This window comes from Eretmochelys imbricata, chromosome 9 (genome assembly GCF_965152235.1).
Source record: "Eretmochelys imbricata isolate rEreImb1 chromosome 9, rEreImb1.hap1, whole genome shotgun sequence".
In the NCBI taxonomy this organism is placed as follows: Eukaryota; Metazoa; Chordata; order Testudines; family Cheloniidae; genus Eretmochelys; species Eretmochelys imbricata.
This window is the reverse complement of record NC_135580.1, coordinates 25547788-25563695: the sequence shown is the minus strand read 5'-3', so window position 1 is coordinate 25563695 and position 15908 is coordinate 25547788. Positions and strand designations below refer to the sequence as shown.

The 15908-nt window shown below is 42.7% G+C and overlaps 1 protein-coding gene across 1 annotated transcript in view; it reads right to left on the bottom strand.

Annotated features, from left to right (window-relative positions):
* Positions 1 to 7508: 7508 nt before the first annotated feature.
* GPR149 (G protein-coupled receptor 149) overlaps positions 7509 to 15908 on the bottom strand; it is a 33500-nt gene continuing 25100 nt past the window's right edge. Inside the window, exon 4 of the mRNA XM_077827328.1 lies at positions 7509 to 8081. Within this exon, the coding sequence (XP_077683454.1) occupies positions 7509 to 8081 (573 nt within the window). The remainder of the gene's footprint in view (positions 8082 to 15908) is intronic.

The following is a 15908-nucleotide window of genomic DNA, read 5'->3' as shown; positions in this document are numbered from 1 at the left end:
CTTCTCTTTGAAGTCACCTTCTAAAGGTCACTTTGACAACCATCCCTCTGCCCACAAATGTCAAGCTGTTGTTGAAAGATGCACGAAAGGTCAGCCGGAAAAAAAATTCAAACTGGAAAGGGATATGAATATTTTTTACTAGTTATTACAAGAGGGTTTTAAAAAATTAAATCCACCTAGGTTTCTAGAAGTGATAAGTGAGCCCAATGTACAGTGTTTACTAGGCCATGTCTATGCTACAACCTTTGGTCGATGCATGTGACATTGGCATAAAGCCACTGCAGTTAATATATATATACCTTGGGTGCATGTATATTTGGCTCCTGGCGTCAGTGCTGCGCATACTCCCTATGAGTGCTTGTGTCAATGCACAGTGTGGTGCACCATGGGTAGATATCCCCGTGTGAAACCCAGCATCGTCCAGCACGCTGTCTTTTGGGAAGTTTTGGCACTACATGAGTCGTACTGGAATGACTGGGAGCAAGGGAGTCAACTTCCCAGCATGCAACTGTCTCTATCCCATTATGTCTTCTATATCCCATAACCTTCATACCTTTTTTAAAAATCCCACGAACCTGCACAGCCTTCCTCGTTGTCCACCATCCCTGACAGAAGCATGGTGCCTGCAGAGCTCTGCACTATTGTAATAAGCATTGCACACACAGGACGCATGATCCTTTAGTATTTGCAGAGCCATAAGAAGAACTGACTCAGTGAGTAATGTGATCATTTCTTGGAGAACAGATTTCTGTGGGACATAGGGGGAAACAGGTCAGGGTTGTTGGTGGCATTCACAGAGCAGCTGCAGACAGTGGAGCACCACTTCTGGGCCCAAGAAACGAGCACTGACTGGTGGGATAGAATCATAATGCAGGCTTGGGATGATGAGCAGAGGCTGCAGAACTTTTCTGCCACATTCCCGGATCTGTGTGCTGAGCGCATCCCAGCCCTCCAGCGCAGGGACATCAGAATGAGAGCTGCCATGACAGTGGGCAAGTGAGTGGTGATCACTGTGTGGAAACTTGCAATGCCAAACTGCTACTGGTCAGCGAGAAATCATTTTTAGAGTTGGAAAATCTCCTGTGGAATCACTGTCATACAAGTGTGCAGGGGCATTAATTGCCTTCTGATATGCAGCACTGTGACTCTCGGCAATGTGCAGGACACACTGGATAGATTTGCAGGAATGGGGTTCCCGAACTGCGGTGGAGCAATAGACAGCACATGTATCTCTATTTTGGCATCAGACAACCTTGCAACAGAGTATATCAACAGAATGAGCTCCTTTTCTCTGGTTTTGCATGTGTTGGTGAATCACTGGGGACGCTTCACTGACATCAGTGTTGGCTGGTCAGGGAAGGTGCATGACTCTCACAGCTTTAAGAACACAGGACTGTTCAGAAAACTAAAAGCAGGGACTTTCTTTCCCGACTGGCAGGTTACCACTGGTGATGTTGAAATGCCAATAGTGATCCTGGGGGAACCTGCCTACTCCTTGCTCCCCTGGCTCATGAAGCCGTACACTGACCACCTTGACATCCCCAAGGAAAGATTCAGCTACTGGTTCAAAGGTGCAGAATGACAGTTGAATGCGCTTTTGATTGATAGAAGGGACGCTGGCATGGTTTACTCACAAGATTGGATCTCACTGAAAAAAACATCCGAACGGTTATAACTGACTGCTATGTCCTGCATAATATATTCGAAGCAAAGGGGGAAAAGTTGCTGCGAGGGTGGAGTTGGAATGGCTGTCTGAGATTGAACAGCCAGACACAAGTGCTATTAGAAGAGCTCAACTTGGAGTTCAGGGAGATTTTCAAAGAGCATTTTGACAGTGAGCGACAGTACTGCATCGCTGTGGTCTGTGCTCTACCTGGTCCTTTTGTTTTGGGGCCAGTTAGGAACTGTGTGGTGCTTTACGTACATCTATGAATATAACAGTGTCAATGCATCTATTAATTTTGTAGTGCTTGCTGTACATTTATGATTACTACACTGTTTTTTCACTGATTCTATGAGTTGTCACACTGTAGAATAACAAGTGGGTGTTTTCACAACTGCTTAGCACTCTGCAGCATATGTTGTAAACTAATAAAGATGAATTATTTTCCAAATAATAGAATTTTATTCATAATAAAACCAGTACAAAGAAAAAGTGGTGTAATTTAAAAGCAAATACATTAAAAATGTAATAAATTAATAGAACAGAAATTTACAAGGAGAAAGAAAATTTTACCTACTCATACTGTAACTGTGGCTTTCCCAGGTCAGTGCATGTGAAGCTGTGGTTGTCCTTAATGTCCCCTGGGATGGAGTGGCAGGGGAAGGGATGTGGCCCCTGATGCCATGTGGAATGTTGGGTGGGATGTAAGGAGATGCTGTGCTGGAGTTCTCTATGGATTGCCAAGGGAGGCGAGTCCATGATTGTAGAACCTGCAGATCCACAAGTGTCTGCAGCATCTATATTTGCTGCCAGAGAAGCCCCCTTATGCCCTGGTGCATCTCCCTCTCTTTTTTCTGCTGGGACTCCTGGGCCTCTCTCCTGTCCACTCTTTCCCTCTCCAGGGTGTATGCAGTGTTCACCCTCCAGACCCATTTCTCACGGTCTGATGCAGCACTGGCTTGCAGAGTCTCATTGAACACGTCACCCCCAGTCCTCTTCTTTCTTCTCTTCCCCCCTGCCCTGCCCCCCGCCCCACCCCGCTCAGGTGTTCCACAGTGTGGAGGGGTACCACTCAAGGCTGCAATGGGAGCGGCTGCAGATAAAACACAGAATTACCACTGTCAGTATAATCACACTGGAAAGCAAAAGTTAAGATTCAGATCTCTCTTCCCTTGCTCCCCTAAAGTATAAACAAGATATGCCTATTGACATTTCTGCTTCAGAGTGCTTGTGCACAGCACCACTCACAGAACCAGCCGTGGAGAGTATTCCGGCTGGGGTAATGACAAGGGAATTGCTCAGCTGCATGAAATGGCACTGAATACTGGCACCTTTTTCCACAGGTGGTGGTGATTTTAGCTGATATCTCACTCCTGAGGGTAACAAAAGCACAGAGAGCACAGCGGCTGCTCGCATCCCGAAGCCATCCAGGCCCATCTGCTGCTAGCCTGTTTATTGCAATGGTGTCACCTGAAGTTATCACTAACTGGCATGCGAAAGTGTCCTACCACAGAGGAAGAAATAAGGTTGCCATCCCTAAAAGCCGTAGGGAGAGGATTGCAGAGTAATGAAAGGCTCATTGTGATCTCTCAGGAGGATTCCAGGGACATCTCTGCACATAAACAAAATGCTCCACATGACCTCCCCTGCCTAACTCTACAGAGGCATGAACGGAAGATAACTCCACCTCTGGTTGCATTGCTACCTCTTCTAGTATGAGTAAATTAATGAAAAGTCAGCTGTGTCCTGCTGAGTTGGGGAGATGGGGTACCATCAGTACATACAGCACTGTAATGGGAAATACAATTACACAATTACCTTAGGTTCCTTCCCCTGCATCAGGCTCACCCATGCTTGACTGTCAGGACTGACCAGACTGCAGTAAAGTCTCAGCAGGTCCTGGTTCATGGCACAGTGGGACCTCCTAGTCGTATGTCTCCCATCCTCCTCCTCTCACTTCTCCACTTCATCCTCGCTGTTCATGCCAGGGGCCTGTGACTTGTGCTTCTCCGAGGTATCCACGGTGGTCTGTGGGGTGGTGGTGGGGCCTCCGCCAAGTAGGGCATGCAACTCTTCGTGAAAAGCAGCAGGTCTGAAGCTTGCCACTGGATTAACTGTTCGCCTCCCTGGCCTTCTGCTATGCCTGCTACAGTCCCTTTGCTTTCACGCGGCGCTGCTGCCGCTGGTTTCCATCGTGCCCCTTCTCCTGCATCCCCCGAGCAATCTGCTCGTAGGTGTCCACGTTTCTACAGCTGGTCCGTAGCTGCGCCTGCACAGCCGCTTCTCTCCACAGGCCCAGAAGATCCAATAGCTCCTGTCTGCTCCAAGCCAGAGCGCATCTGGAGCGCGTGGTCAGCGGGACAGTTGCAGAACAATGGAGACCTGCTGTGTGGGCTTGCCAGGATGGAGAATCACAAAAGGCATTTCAAAAATTCACTGGGCTTTAAAGGGGAGGGAGGGACTTTCAGTGTCTGTGACCTTCTAAGCAATGGAGTTCACAACTGTGACCAGGGCAGGCAGTGTTGGGCCTTGTGGGGCAGCTGCTGGAGACTGTTTGGGTTGCCACAAGTAACACAGTGTCTACACTTATGCTGTGTCAACCTCACTACATCAGCCATGGCTCAGTGCTGCTCAGGGAGGTGATGTTACTGTGTCACTGTAACAGGGAACCTATATTGGTGGGAGACAAGTTAAGTGTAGACACATGCACAACTAGGTCTGTGCAAGGCAGCTTACAGCAGCCTAACTCTGTAGTGTAGACAAGTCCTAATATATGAACCAGGAGAAAATGAAGCAAATTTTCTGGAGCACTTTGCAAATGGCTCGTGTCTGTTGAATAATTAAGACATGGGTGTTCACGCTGTTTCAAATGTTTAATTGTAGCAACCATTTTAAAACAAAACATAAAATAGATGTTTAATACATTACCAAATTATTTACAGAATCGTCACTGAAGAAAATGTATTTATTATAGACCAGTAAGATAGTACTTTACAGTTAGGTCAAGTTGAGGGCTGCATCTAGATTGCATTTGAATCCCTCCTAAATACAATCAGATGTTAACACACCATCAGTTAATATTTTTCCTATACACAGTACTAATCTCTCTTGGGGAGGGGGAGGGGTGGTAAAAAGAACCAATCAACAAAGAAGACTCCAAGGTCATGATGGATTAACCCTTTTTGGTGCCCTGGGGGGAAAATGTTGCCCCTCTAGCCCACTCTCCCTATGGGTATGTTGCCCCAATTGGGAGACTACCTAGGATATGGGTGCTGAATTTAGCAAATAAATAAAACTTTAAAATATATCCAGGAACACACTGGACACATGTTCAAGTAATCAGATGGCATCCAGTGGGCAAGAGCAAAACATACCAACAAGTCAAAGCAAAAGGAAAGTGGAGCCACGTTAAGAGAACTTCATCTGTGTATTGCTTTTCAATCTTGGCTACTGGATTTCACCCTTCATTTCCTGTTGTCCTGGGCTTGGGGTAATGTGGCCCATAGATTAATAAATGGCTGCTCTGAGGAAAGCACTTGCTTAAACTTAGTTTGGATTTTTTTCCTGCGCTGAACAAGGCTGTGAGAAAAGTTGCCATCTCATTTTTGAGCCAAGCATTCCAGTTTTAAAGAATGCCATGTCTTCTTGTTGGGCCCCAAGACTTGCATCTAGCAAGATGTTTACAATCTTTTGATCTGGTGCTTTAGACTGGAATTCAACTGAGAAGGGCTTATCAGATCAAACTGTGCTCCTACACTGCCTTCTACCTGCTTTCTGTAGAAGACAGCAGAAAGCAGTAATTTCAGAAATAGCAGGGTGCCTATTCACAATTTGTAGAAAAATATAGTTGAATAGATCTTAGAATGGATTTTTCTTAACAATATAGTTTCTAGTTAAATCTGAAATGAAGAAGCAGCTATAGTGTTACCACCCTCAATTTCAGTGTAGAAGGGCAGCACATTAAACCACGACTCATAGCACAGTGTGATCCATCTCTATCTTAGCAACCTCCAGTCTTTGGGCCTCATTCTCCTCAGATTTACACCAGTGTAAACCCAGTGATTTCAATTGAATTATTTCTAACTTACACTGGTGTAACTGAGAGGGGAATCAGGTCATTTGAGTTCACACCTCAATATTGAGGGTTAACTGCAAAGAAAAATAAAGTCAGCCCATGTTTTGTTTTGCTTCTTTGTGGTCTCTAAAGAAGGTCTGAAAGGGTTTCTGCTTATTTCCCCCCCATCCCCTAGAAATTCAGGCCTTTTCTAGACTTCTCTCCTGGAAAATTTGAGATCATTCTAGCTCTATAAGGGATTAGGGCATCACATATACCATGAAAATGAAAGCTGATTGAGAGGGAATGTGATTTTTGTTTAAAACTCTTAATTTTGTTCATCCCTATTTAACTGAAATGCCTGACAAACAGATGGAAGAAAAGGGCTTGATGCATCATTTTGCTACAGTCCATTTGCTAGACTGATACAAAGGGGTCAAAGAACAAGTGTAACCCCTCCCTTCTGGCTCTACCAGCTCTGCAGCAGGCTCCTCCCTCCGGTAGCACTGGGGGCTGTGGAGGGAGAGATAACAGACCTCTTGAAGGAGGATGTGTGGCTGGGACAGACCTTCACCTCAGCCATACTGTGACCCTGCAATGGCATGTAGGGACTATCGCAACAAAGGTGCAAGTTAGGGCAACTCTCAGGGTTGTGCCATGGGTTGCACCATCCCTGGCAGCCTCTGCAGAGGTGGAGTGCATGTCACCTACACTTTCTATGCTAGTGCTTGCATGGGGATCACTCTGGCCTTGATAACCTTTAAAGATGAAGGCAGCTGCATTTTATGCAAATTAAGCATGATGGGATGGCTCCTGGCATGCTGCCAACATGACCCTTGTTTGGATCAAGTATGGACACCCTGTAAGATTGGAAAGCTTCTTTTTCTTACATGGGAAGAGAAGGTGGGGGCAGGAAGCGGGTTCCTTAGATTCCATGGGATAAGTAAACTGAACATTGATACACGTGTACACAGGAATGTTGAGCAATTAGAACCTTGTTGAAATACATGTTATCATATCTACAGAATGTGCATGCTTACATTTCAGCTACCCAGATTCAAAAGTTGATATTATAATGGTTAGTTACTTATGTGGTACATTGGAATTGTGTACATAACAGTGGAAACTTAAAGCACTTAGGCCCCTTTTAATCCTGTATTTAACCAAATCCTGTATTCAGCTTTTGACTTTAGCTACTGTTTTCTGATAAATACTTCAGGCACAAGACATCAGTCATAGCAGAATTGTGACAGAAGCACAAAAAATGTTAAGAATCTTTCCTTGGATGGGAATGGTTTGATCATTCAGTTTTCACAGGTTTCCATGGGTAGATTGCCCAGTGCCAACAAGCAACCAAAGCAGCTTCTAAGCTTCTATTCAGAAAAGGTTTTAGAAATTATAGTAACAAAAACCAAAAGCTAAAACACAATCACCACCAGTGTTGCAATTCTCTAATCAATATTATAAAAGCAATTAACTATTTGATGTTTTCCCACCCATACATTTTAAAAAACCTACTTATTGGTATAGTCCAGTGGTTCTCAACCTATTTACCATTGTGGGCCATGTATGCAGCTCTCTGTTATTTGGGCCTCATCCATACAGTGTATCTGTATGGCCCTGAGGATGTCACATGAGCAAGCAGCCCATTGGTCGCAGATTGGGAACCATTGGTATAGCCAAACAAAATAAAATTTCATGTTACAGAAGAGAAAAGTCATTGTGTTTGATAGATCAATTGAATGAGAGGAGGAGTGTCAGTCAAATCAGATTTACTACTCTAAGTGTCTTTTAATTGCTGTTGCCATCTTCTTCCCTTTTTCTGTATGCTTTATTTAACAATTGTATTTCTTCCTGATAACCATCTCTCTCCATATGCTGCTTTTTACTATTCCGCCTATGAGCTTCAACGGTATCTGGAATTGATATGTTAATATCGCTGTCAGGATTGTTTGATGGTATAAAGAGAGAGTAGGAAGCAGTTTCTCCTAAATCACATGAAACAAACCTGTTTTCTTTCCGTGAATAACGCAAGGACGGGGATCTGACCTGGGTAGAGGACTGGCTGATATTACTGATGATTGATACAGTATCCATGGCCTCTTCATTGTCGCAAATTTCAAGAACTTCTAAATGAATTTTAACATTTGTGTCTGCAAATGTAGTAGGAGAATCCTCAGGGTTTGGCTCATGACCAACACTCTTGGATCGATATACTTCAATTTTCTTTGATGTGGGTGTTATTTTTTGCCCTTCAGTGCTTACCTCGTAGGTAGATAAAGAGAGAGTTTTTCCCGTGGGTGCATGGAGAGATACAGTCCCTTGAAATGCACATAAAGGAATAGCTAAGGCCCCACCTGAGCGCTGGAAAGAAACAGAATTGCCATTATTTAATGTTCATTTCTGAAGTCAAAATCCATTATAAACAAGCCAATTATGCCTAGTTTATTAGCTTGCTTTCACTACTGTACATTTTCTCTGTGAACATTAGAAGCCTGGTATTTAAATCAACAGTATGACTTTTTTAAAGGGTGAAAACAATAGGTGCTTTAAAGTGAGCAAGGCTCTTTATGATGCATTTTAATATAAAAGGCAAGATTATTATTATAAAAGTGACTATGACTCAGTTATATGCATGGTCACAAAGGTCTTAATTATAAGATTTCTATAGGATTCAAATTTCATCAAAGCCTGGTCCACATGAGGATCAGGACTGAGCTAGCTATGAACATATTTAAAGCACAGTTGGTAATGGGAGGTTCTGTCAGTTTCCCAAGCCAGTATGGGCCGAGGAGGAAGGAGAGGGAATGGTCAGAAGGGTGCTAGATAAATTTTGCCAATCTATAGCACAGATTTATAACAGAACTAACTTGGTTACAGATAAATTGTGTTAGAACCCTGCTAGCAACTACCATGCTTCAACGTGGTTGTACAGTAACGACCACTGTTCTGCTCCCAGAGCAAGACAGGATTTTAAAGGGTTGCAATCCCCCCTGCAACAGTGGAACAGTCATGATGTTAAAACCATTTGAAAATAAACTCCATTGCAGTCCTGAGGTACCCTGTGTAAAGCTGCAGCTAGGAATTCTTAGCATTTGTATTTGAGTTTAAACAGAGAAAAGTCTCTCCAAAGGTTACATTCCTCCCAAAAAACATGTTAGAAAAGGTACAGGCATTACAAAGAGAGTCATTGAAAGAATCTGCATGAAAAGCACTAGAAGAAATTGAGCACTTCTATATGGACTGAAGTAGCACAGCCTCCTGGGGTTCGTCTGTATATTTTGTGTCCCCCTCTGTGCCTGATCCACAGAGAAGGATCAACGATTACAGCTCCTTGCTTCAGAGCCTGGGACTTTAGCTCAAACTGCGAAGACTCAGTCTTTTAACTCTGGAGGTCTCCAGTTCAATCCCTGGTATTGGGCATGCTGGCAACTGTGACAGTAGTAACTGTAGTCCTTGCAAAGCTACAGATGACTGAACTACCTGGAACACAGGGATTGGAGAGTTGCCCCTGCCTGCAGGGCTTCTCTACCTCCTGCTCTCCAGCAGATCTGCTACAGTTTGTGCCTGGAGTGTCCCCAGAGGGGCAGTGGTCAGCATCTCTAATTAGCCTTATTCCAAGGCAGGAGGAGCTTTGCCCAAGGCAGACTGTCTCAGGCAGATGAATACTTGCCAATTTTGCAGTGGGCCATCCTGGGAGGAGGTGCCAGAATAGTTAAGAGGAGGGATGCAGGGCAGAGGAGAAGATCTCTGTGACTCTGGAAAGCTGCAGAGCGCAAATCCACACCCCCAGACACTTAGGTATGTCTACATTGGAGCTGGAAGGTATAATTTCCAGCCCAAGCAAATGTACCTGCAGCAGCTTTGATTGAGCTAGCACCCTAAAAACAGACGTATAATCCTGGTAGCGGGAGCAGTGAGAGGAACTAGTCACCCTGAGTATGTCTCTAGGGTCCTGGATGGGACTGTACTAGGGGTGGCTAGTCCCTCTCACCACAATGACTACCCCTTCTATTTTTAGCATGCTAGCTCAGTCAGAACCAGTGCGGGTATTTCTACTTGTGCTGGAAATTACACCTTCCAGTTGCAGTGAAGACAGACCTTAAGGGTCTGCCCCCTCTGCAGGTAAGGCCTCAGGTAGTTCTTTGAGAGTCACCCAGCTTTCCTCTCTGCTCATGTTATGGGTCCAACATAGCTGGCTACAGGAGCAGCTGCTCTACACAAGGCTGAAGGTTCAAGAAGCAACCACCAGCCCCAGTGTCTCTTCTCTGGACCCCTTCCCCTCCCGCCACTCCAATGCAGTAGTCTTAGCTTTTTGGTAAACTGGGGGATGAGGAGGGGAATGAAGTAACCAGAGGAGGAAGGGAGAGGAGAAGAATCAGCCAAAAGGGGGCTGGCAATAAACAGAAAGAAAAAGGATGTCAAGAAGAGAAAAACCTGCAAACAAACAGACAACCAGGACTGGAGGGGGAAAATGGACAGAAAGAAATGGACAGAAAAAGAGCGATGTCAGCAAATTTGTCAAGACATGGAACAAGTTTATAAGGCAGGCAGAGTGGGGGCAGCACCTACTAGCCCTCTAACCCTTCCCAAGGGAGGGCTTTAAAAAGGGACTGGATGGAAAGGCTCCAAGGTCAGCAGAATTTCCCTCTGATTTGTGCTACTGTTGTGATGAAGCCACGTACAGCTGGCAGACATGAATATTGGATAAATCCTACACTGTGGAGAGGTCAGAGTAAAACCCTAGTTCCTCAGTTCCAAAAACCACAGGCCTTCACTGCTTGAGTCAAAGGGACACCCTCTCAGCTAATGCTAGCAGAGGGGCCATATTCTGTCTAATGGCTAACTACTAGAAAGGAACCAGGTAAAATAAATGGAAGCAGGGATGTGTATTGGGATTACTTGGGAACTGAAAGAGGGTTCCTCCATTTTGACTGGCCTTGATTTTCATCTTCTTTCACAGTCAAGATGAGCAAATCTTTAGTATCAAAGCAGCTTAGCCCATTGACATGAAAGGTAAATTTGCTCTTGAGAGGGCAAGGAAGGCAATTATTTGCTGGTTGTTAAGGAAAAGATCTTGTGATGCAACCTGGTAGAATGAGTCAGGAGTTTTACAGGGCTGCCATGCTGATAATCAAGTTGTATGAATCCTTAACACAGATATGAAAAGGCTGCACTTGCAAAGAAAAATGGGATCCTATTATGCAAGAGAATCTTATTAGACTCAGGCCTAGTCTGGTGCTTGGACAAAGCAACTAGCCTGAAAAGAAGTTGATTTGCCCTGCCAGAAATTGGCCTACCCTGCTGGAAGGAAATAAAAATAATATTTGCCTTCTTTATAGATTTGTTAGAGAAAGAATTTGTCAAGAATTCATCCAGTTTAAATTAAGTAACAGAGGCAGCTGATGTTCTGTGTCTGGGTCCAACTTTTAGTTCTGTCTATAAGTGTGTGAAAGCCAGATTCAATTCACAGTGTAAAACTGAATTCATAGGGAGGGCAGAAACGGTGTGCCTTGCAGCAGTGGACGATAGTAGGACAGAGAGTGAAGTAGTTCAAAAATTAATTTCCAAATAACTGATAAGACCTAGGACTCAATTCTCAGCCCTGGCTCTAGCTACTTTCTTTGTGCTGTGCAAGCTCCTAGTCCGCACCATTTGAAGTTCTCTGTTCAAGGGTCTATTAGTGTCTGCATTTCTGGCAGCTAATCTGGTTCAGAGTCTGGAGTACTTTCTAAAAAACACACTTAGGTTGTGAAGGACATCTGGAGTGTATGAAAAAACAAGATCAATAAGGACTGAACATGCTAGCACCTATTAAGTGTAAGGTTAGATTCTCGTTTAAGATATTACTAATTTGTAAAATTGGATGTCTTAAAGACAGAGTAAATCTGAGGCCTTCAGAGTGAATTCTTTCTTGAACAGAATGAGTAATTGCCACTGCCATAGTTCTCGCTGCTCTTTCTGCATAGTTTATTTTTGAGTAAGAGATCAACATCCATCTTAAGTAGCCAAATGTTCATGCCAAATTTATGTTTTTCCAGTGTTCAATGAACTATATAATTTCAATAGTTACATCATAATTTACCTGTGTATTAATGGCCAATAAATATTATTAATCGTTATAGCCATTACAGCTGTAGCAGACACAGAATTTAAAGCATAAACTCACAAACTGCCACTTAAATGGCCAGTAATCTATCCCCTGCATGCTTTAACAGAGCAAATGTTATTGAAACAAACATGTTAAAAATGAAAAATATTATGACAAAACTCCAAATCAACCTAGTACTAAATAAAGTTAATAGGCCTTATATTGTCCCATAGTGTTTACTAATAGAGCTGGGGAGAGAACGGCTCTCCCATCCCAGGAACATTTTTGAGATTTCAAACTTTTTTCCCTTTCCCAAATTGGGATGAAATATTGAAATCTCAAAAAATGTTGTGAAGTGAAAAAAACTTTAAAATAAGTTGGATTTGGATCAATTGAAAATATTTCATTTTGATAATTCTGAAATGTTTAATTTTGATGTTGACTTTAAAACTATCTCTATAATTGACTCACATTTCAAAATGAAAAGCCATTGTGAACCAAAATCCAGAATTTATTTTGAAATGTTGAAGTGAGATGTGCTGTCAGTTTCAAAACATTTTTCCCAATTTTTTAAGAACTGATCCTTTCTCATGAAGTTTCAGTTTTGACAAATTGTAATTTTTTTTCAACAAAACAGAAAAAAAATTTCAGCCAGCTCTGGTTACTAACTGCATCCCAGAGCATTCTGGGCTCTCTCTCCCTCTCTATAATATACATATAAAAGCAATACCTGTTACTGCACTAGGAGATGAAGTGAGAGCTAGGACAGAGATCTGAGTATTGATATTCCATATTCATACTGGCCGACCACATTAAAAAGTAGTGCTTCTGCGCTCTACTCTAGTGAAACTTGGTCAGCTCTAATTTGAATGTATTACTGTAGTCTTGCCTGGAAGTGACAGGGTCATGAAGGAAAATGGGGTCCCCTGGAGTGGTTTCAGCCTCCTGGCTAGCCAGAGATGAAAACCCTCTAAGCAGCTGACCTTCTTTGAACACTTGCGGAATCTAGTACCCTATTAACCTACTGAGTTAGCACAAGGCCATTAGTCCTCTATTTAGATCTCAGTAATGCAAACAAGATCTGACACTCCTTCATGTAGAGTTTGTAACTGAAAATGCACTGCACAACGTGAGCCAAAAGTTAAGGTCTATTGTGGATTCACATCTCTTACCTAGGTTGGTTTGCTTGTGTTGCAAATCTCATGCATGAATGAAACAGCCTAAGTAGAAACTGTATCTGACATATCATATTTAATATAAGGGAGAATGGACTTGGAACAGGAAGAACTTTGTTCGTTCTGCAAGAGAGCAGACCAGATACAGGTCTTTTCTACACCCATGTAAACCTGGAGTAACTCCATTGACTTCTGTGGAGTTACTTTGGATGTAAACTGATATGAATAAGAGCAAAGTGTGACCTTGGATTCTATTAAGCTTGATTATCTTTATAAAATAAGGTATTGTTTGCCTACAAGGATATAACAATAAATAGTGTGTCCTGTCATTGTTTGTCTACATCAGAGCTGGCTGTTCTTTTTATTTCTCTAAAGATGTCCATTATGGGTCTACTATTTCTACTTCAGCACCTCTAACTAATCCAATATTAAGTACAGCATTTGGAGTATGACTTCTGTCCAAAACAAGCCTGATTCTGGTACATTCCATGAGGCAGAATTTTGCCTTCTGTATCTTCGTAAACCTGATTTTATGTTTTGATTATAAATCTTTGAATGCAATTTGAATTTAAAAACATTAAGAGCAGGAAGCTGTCTGAGTAATTCAGTGATGGACTCCCATTTATTCTAGTCAGGTTCATTTACCACCCGCAGTGTTATCTGAGTGAAACAATGGTATCTGCAGATGTAGCAGGGATAGGATTCATTCTTAATACAATTAAATTTGAAAGCAATCAGCTGTTCTCTTTTTGAATAATCTACAAGGGCACTCTTCACAAGCCCAAAATGTTTTTGGAGGAAGACTCCATCCTTTCGTCTCTTTCAACATTCCTCCCTCCCTGCGCCTTATATTACAATGGTACACTTAAAAAACAACAACAACAAAAAGAGTATGATTTCTAAAATAAATTTAAAATTCGGACTGCTCCCACACAGTATATACTACAGCTCCTCTTTTAAAAGCATAATTATAAAGGTTCTTTAACTGAGGAATAGGAAGCCTACTGATAGTCTGATTCTCTTGATCACCTTCAGAGAGCGAGAATTTTGAAGATGTCTTGACTTAATGCATCATCCATTTGAATGCATCAGGGAATTATGCATTTGCATGGGGTGAACAGCTATTAGAAATAAAAAAAGCTCTCTCTTCCTAGTGAAAATGCTTTTTAGTATCCATGATATACGGGCAGTCTAGCAGTATATTAGATTTGCATATTAAAGTAGCATAGTCTGCTAGAGTAAGATTTAGAATATTGCTTCCAAATTCTTTAAGTCTAACACTGTGTTGGTTCTATGATGACTTGTTATAGTTTCATGGAGGCAGGCCACAGCAGCCCGATCTGCATGTGTTCTTAACAAATGCTGCCACTACCAGTCTTTTTTTTATTGTAACTCTTCAGGCCAAATGGACACTTGAATTCATTTCAGAAGAGCTAGTCCCTGTGTGGTAACGAGTAGCTCTTTCAAGAGCTTCTCATCACCTTCAACTCCCACTGTCACTGATGGGAACAAAGGATGTTCAGGCCTTTGAGGATCAGACACATACAGCATAGTGTCTCACGAGAGCTGTAGAATGGGGCCTAGGATCTGGCCCTTGCTTCACAAAGAACAATTTGACTAGCAGTATGTACAGTGCACCTTAGATCAGTCAAGTTTGTTTTCGACTAAAATGTAAGTGCTTCGATCTGAGAAAAATAAAAAAATTGTTAATATTTTTAAAGATGTTTAAACATGTTATTTCTGCATCTGTGATGCCACGCCAGAAACATACGATTTAGTAAAAAATAAAGATTTGGGCCCCAATTCCATGTGCACAAGTCACACTAACTTCCCTAGGAGTTCCTTGCACTCAGTGTGTATGCAGAATCAAGCCCTTTATTTTCTATTTTATTGTGTGAACAGTGTGTACTTCCATCATGTCTTACCACAGGGCTCTTCATCTGTATGAATTCCTGTCTGGAATAGCTGAAGGCAATCCTGTCTGTTAGAATCTAGGATGTTGTTTTCACTGGAGGACTACATATACCAGTACATTCATTTTTTAACACGAAGAAACGAAAAGTTACAGTGGAATAAATAACAGATGTATTCATACCTCACATACATCATTCATACCTCAATGGAAGTCATTCCGAGCAAAGTAATCTCTGCACAATCCCTGCAGCAAATCCTTTTTTGTTCATGTAAGTCACACACTGTAGCCTATTATGACTGTGGAGAATCGAAAATACTCCTCCCTTTATGAGGCAGGTATGACCCTCCCCCCACTCACACATACAGAGTGAGTTAGATTCTCCCTCCTTTTCTGGCTACTTTGTGCTGCTCAGGCAGAATCTGAGCCTAGCTCACCAGCTGAGAATTCCCCCATGTTGTAGAGCTCTCAGCTGGTGAGAGACATAGCCAGCTCCTATGCCCACCTGGCCAAGGAGCCATGGCAAAGGCAGTGAACAAGGGGGGCAGCTGTGGTCTACCAATACAGCCAACTGGCACATGGCCAAGCTGTTGGTATAAGTTAGAGCTTCTCTACCACGAATAGTCTAGGACTGGTTCAGATTCACCATAAGAAACATGGAGGCATAGCTCTCTCTCTGATGGCTTCCTCTTGCTCCTGTGCAGAGCCGATCACAGTGCAGGAAAGAGTCCAGGGCCGTGCCTTATCCATAAGATTTCATATCCAAAGGAAGCCAAGATAGAAAGAATGCTGGGTGTGTGCAGCGTATAGCTTGTTTCCAGTGAAGCTAAAGTACAATGGCAAATTCTACAGCCTGACTCATGAGTAACTTGACTGAAATCACAAGAGAAAGGGCTGCAATATAAACCCCAGAGTCTTAGATGCATCCGGACACGTAAACTGCAATTCTTGTTATAACAAAGCTCTATTTATGGAGCCTAGTCTCTCTGCAGCCCGAACTCACTAGAAATGTT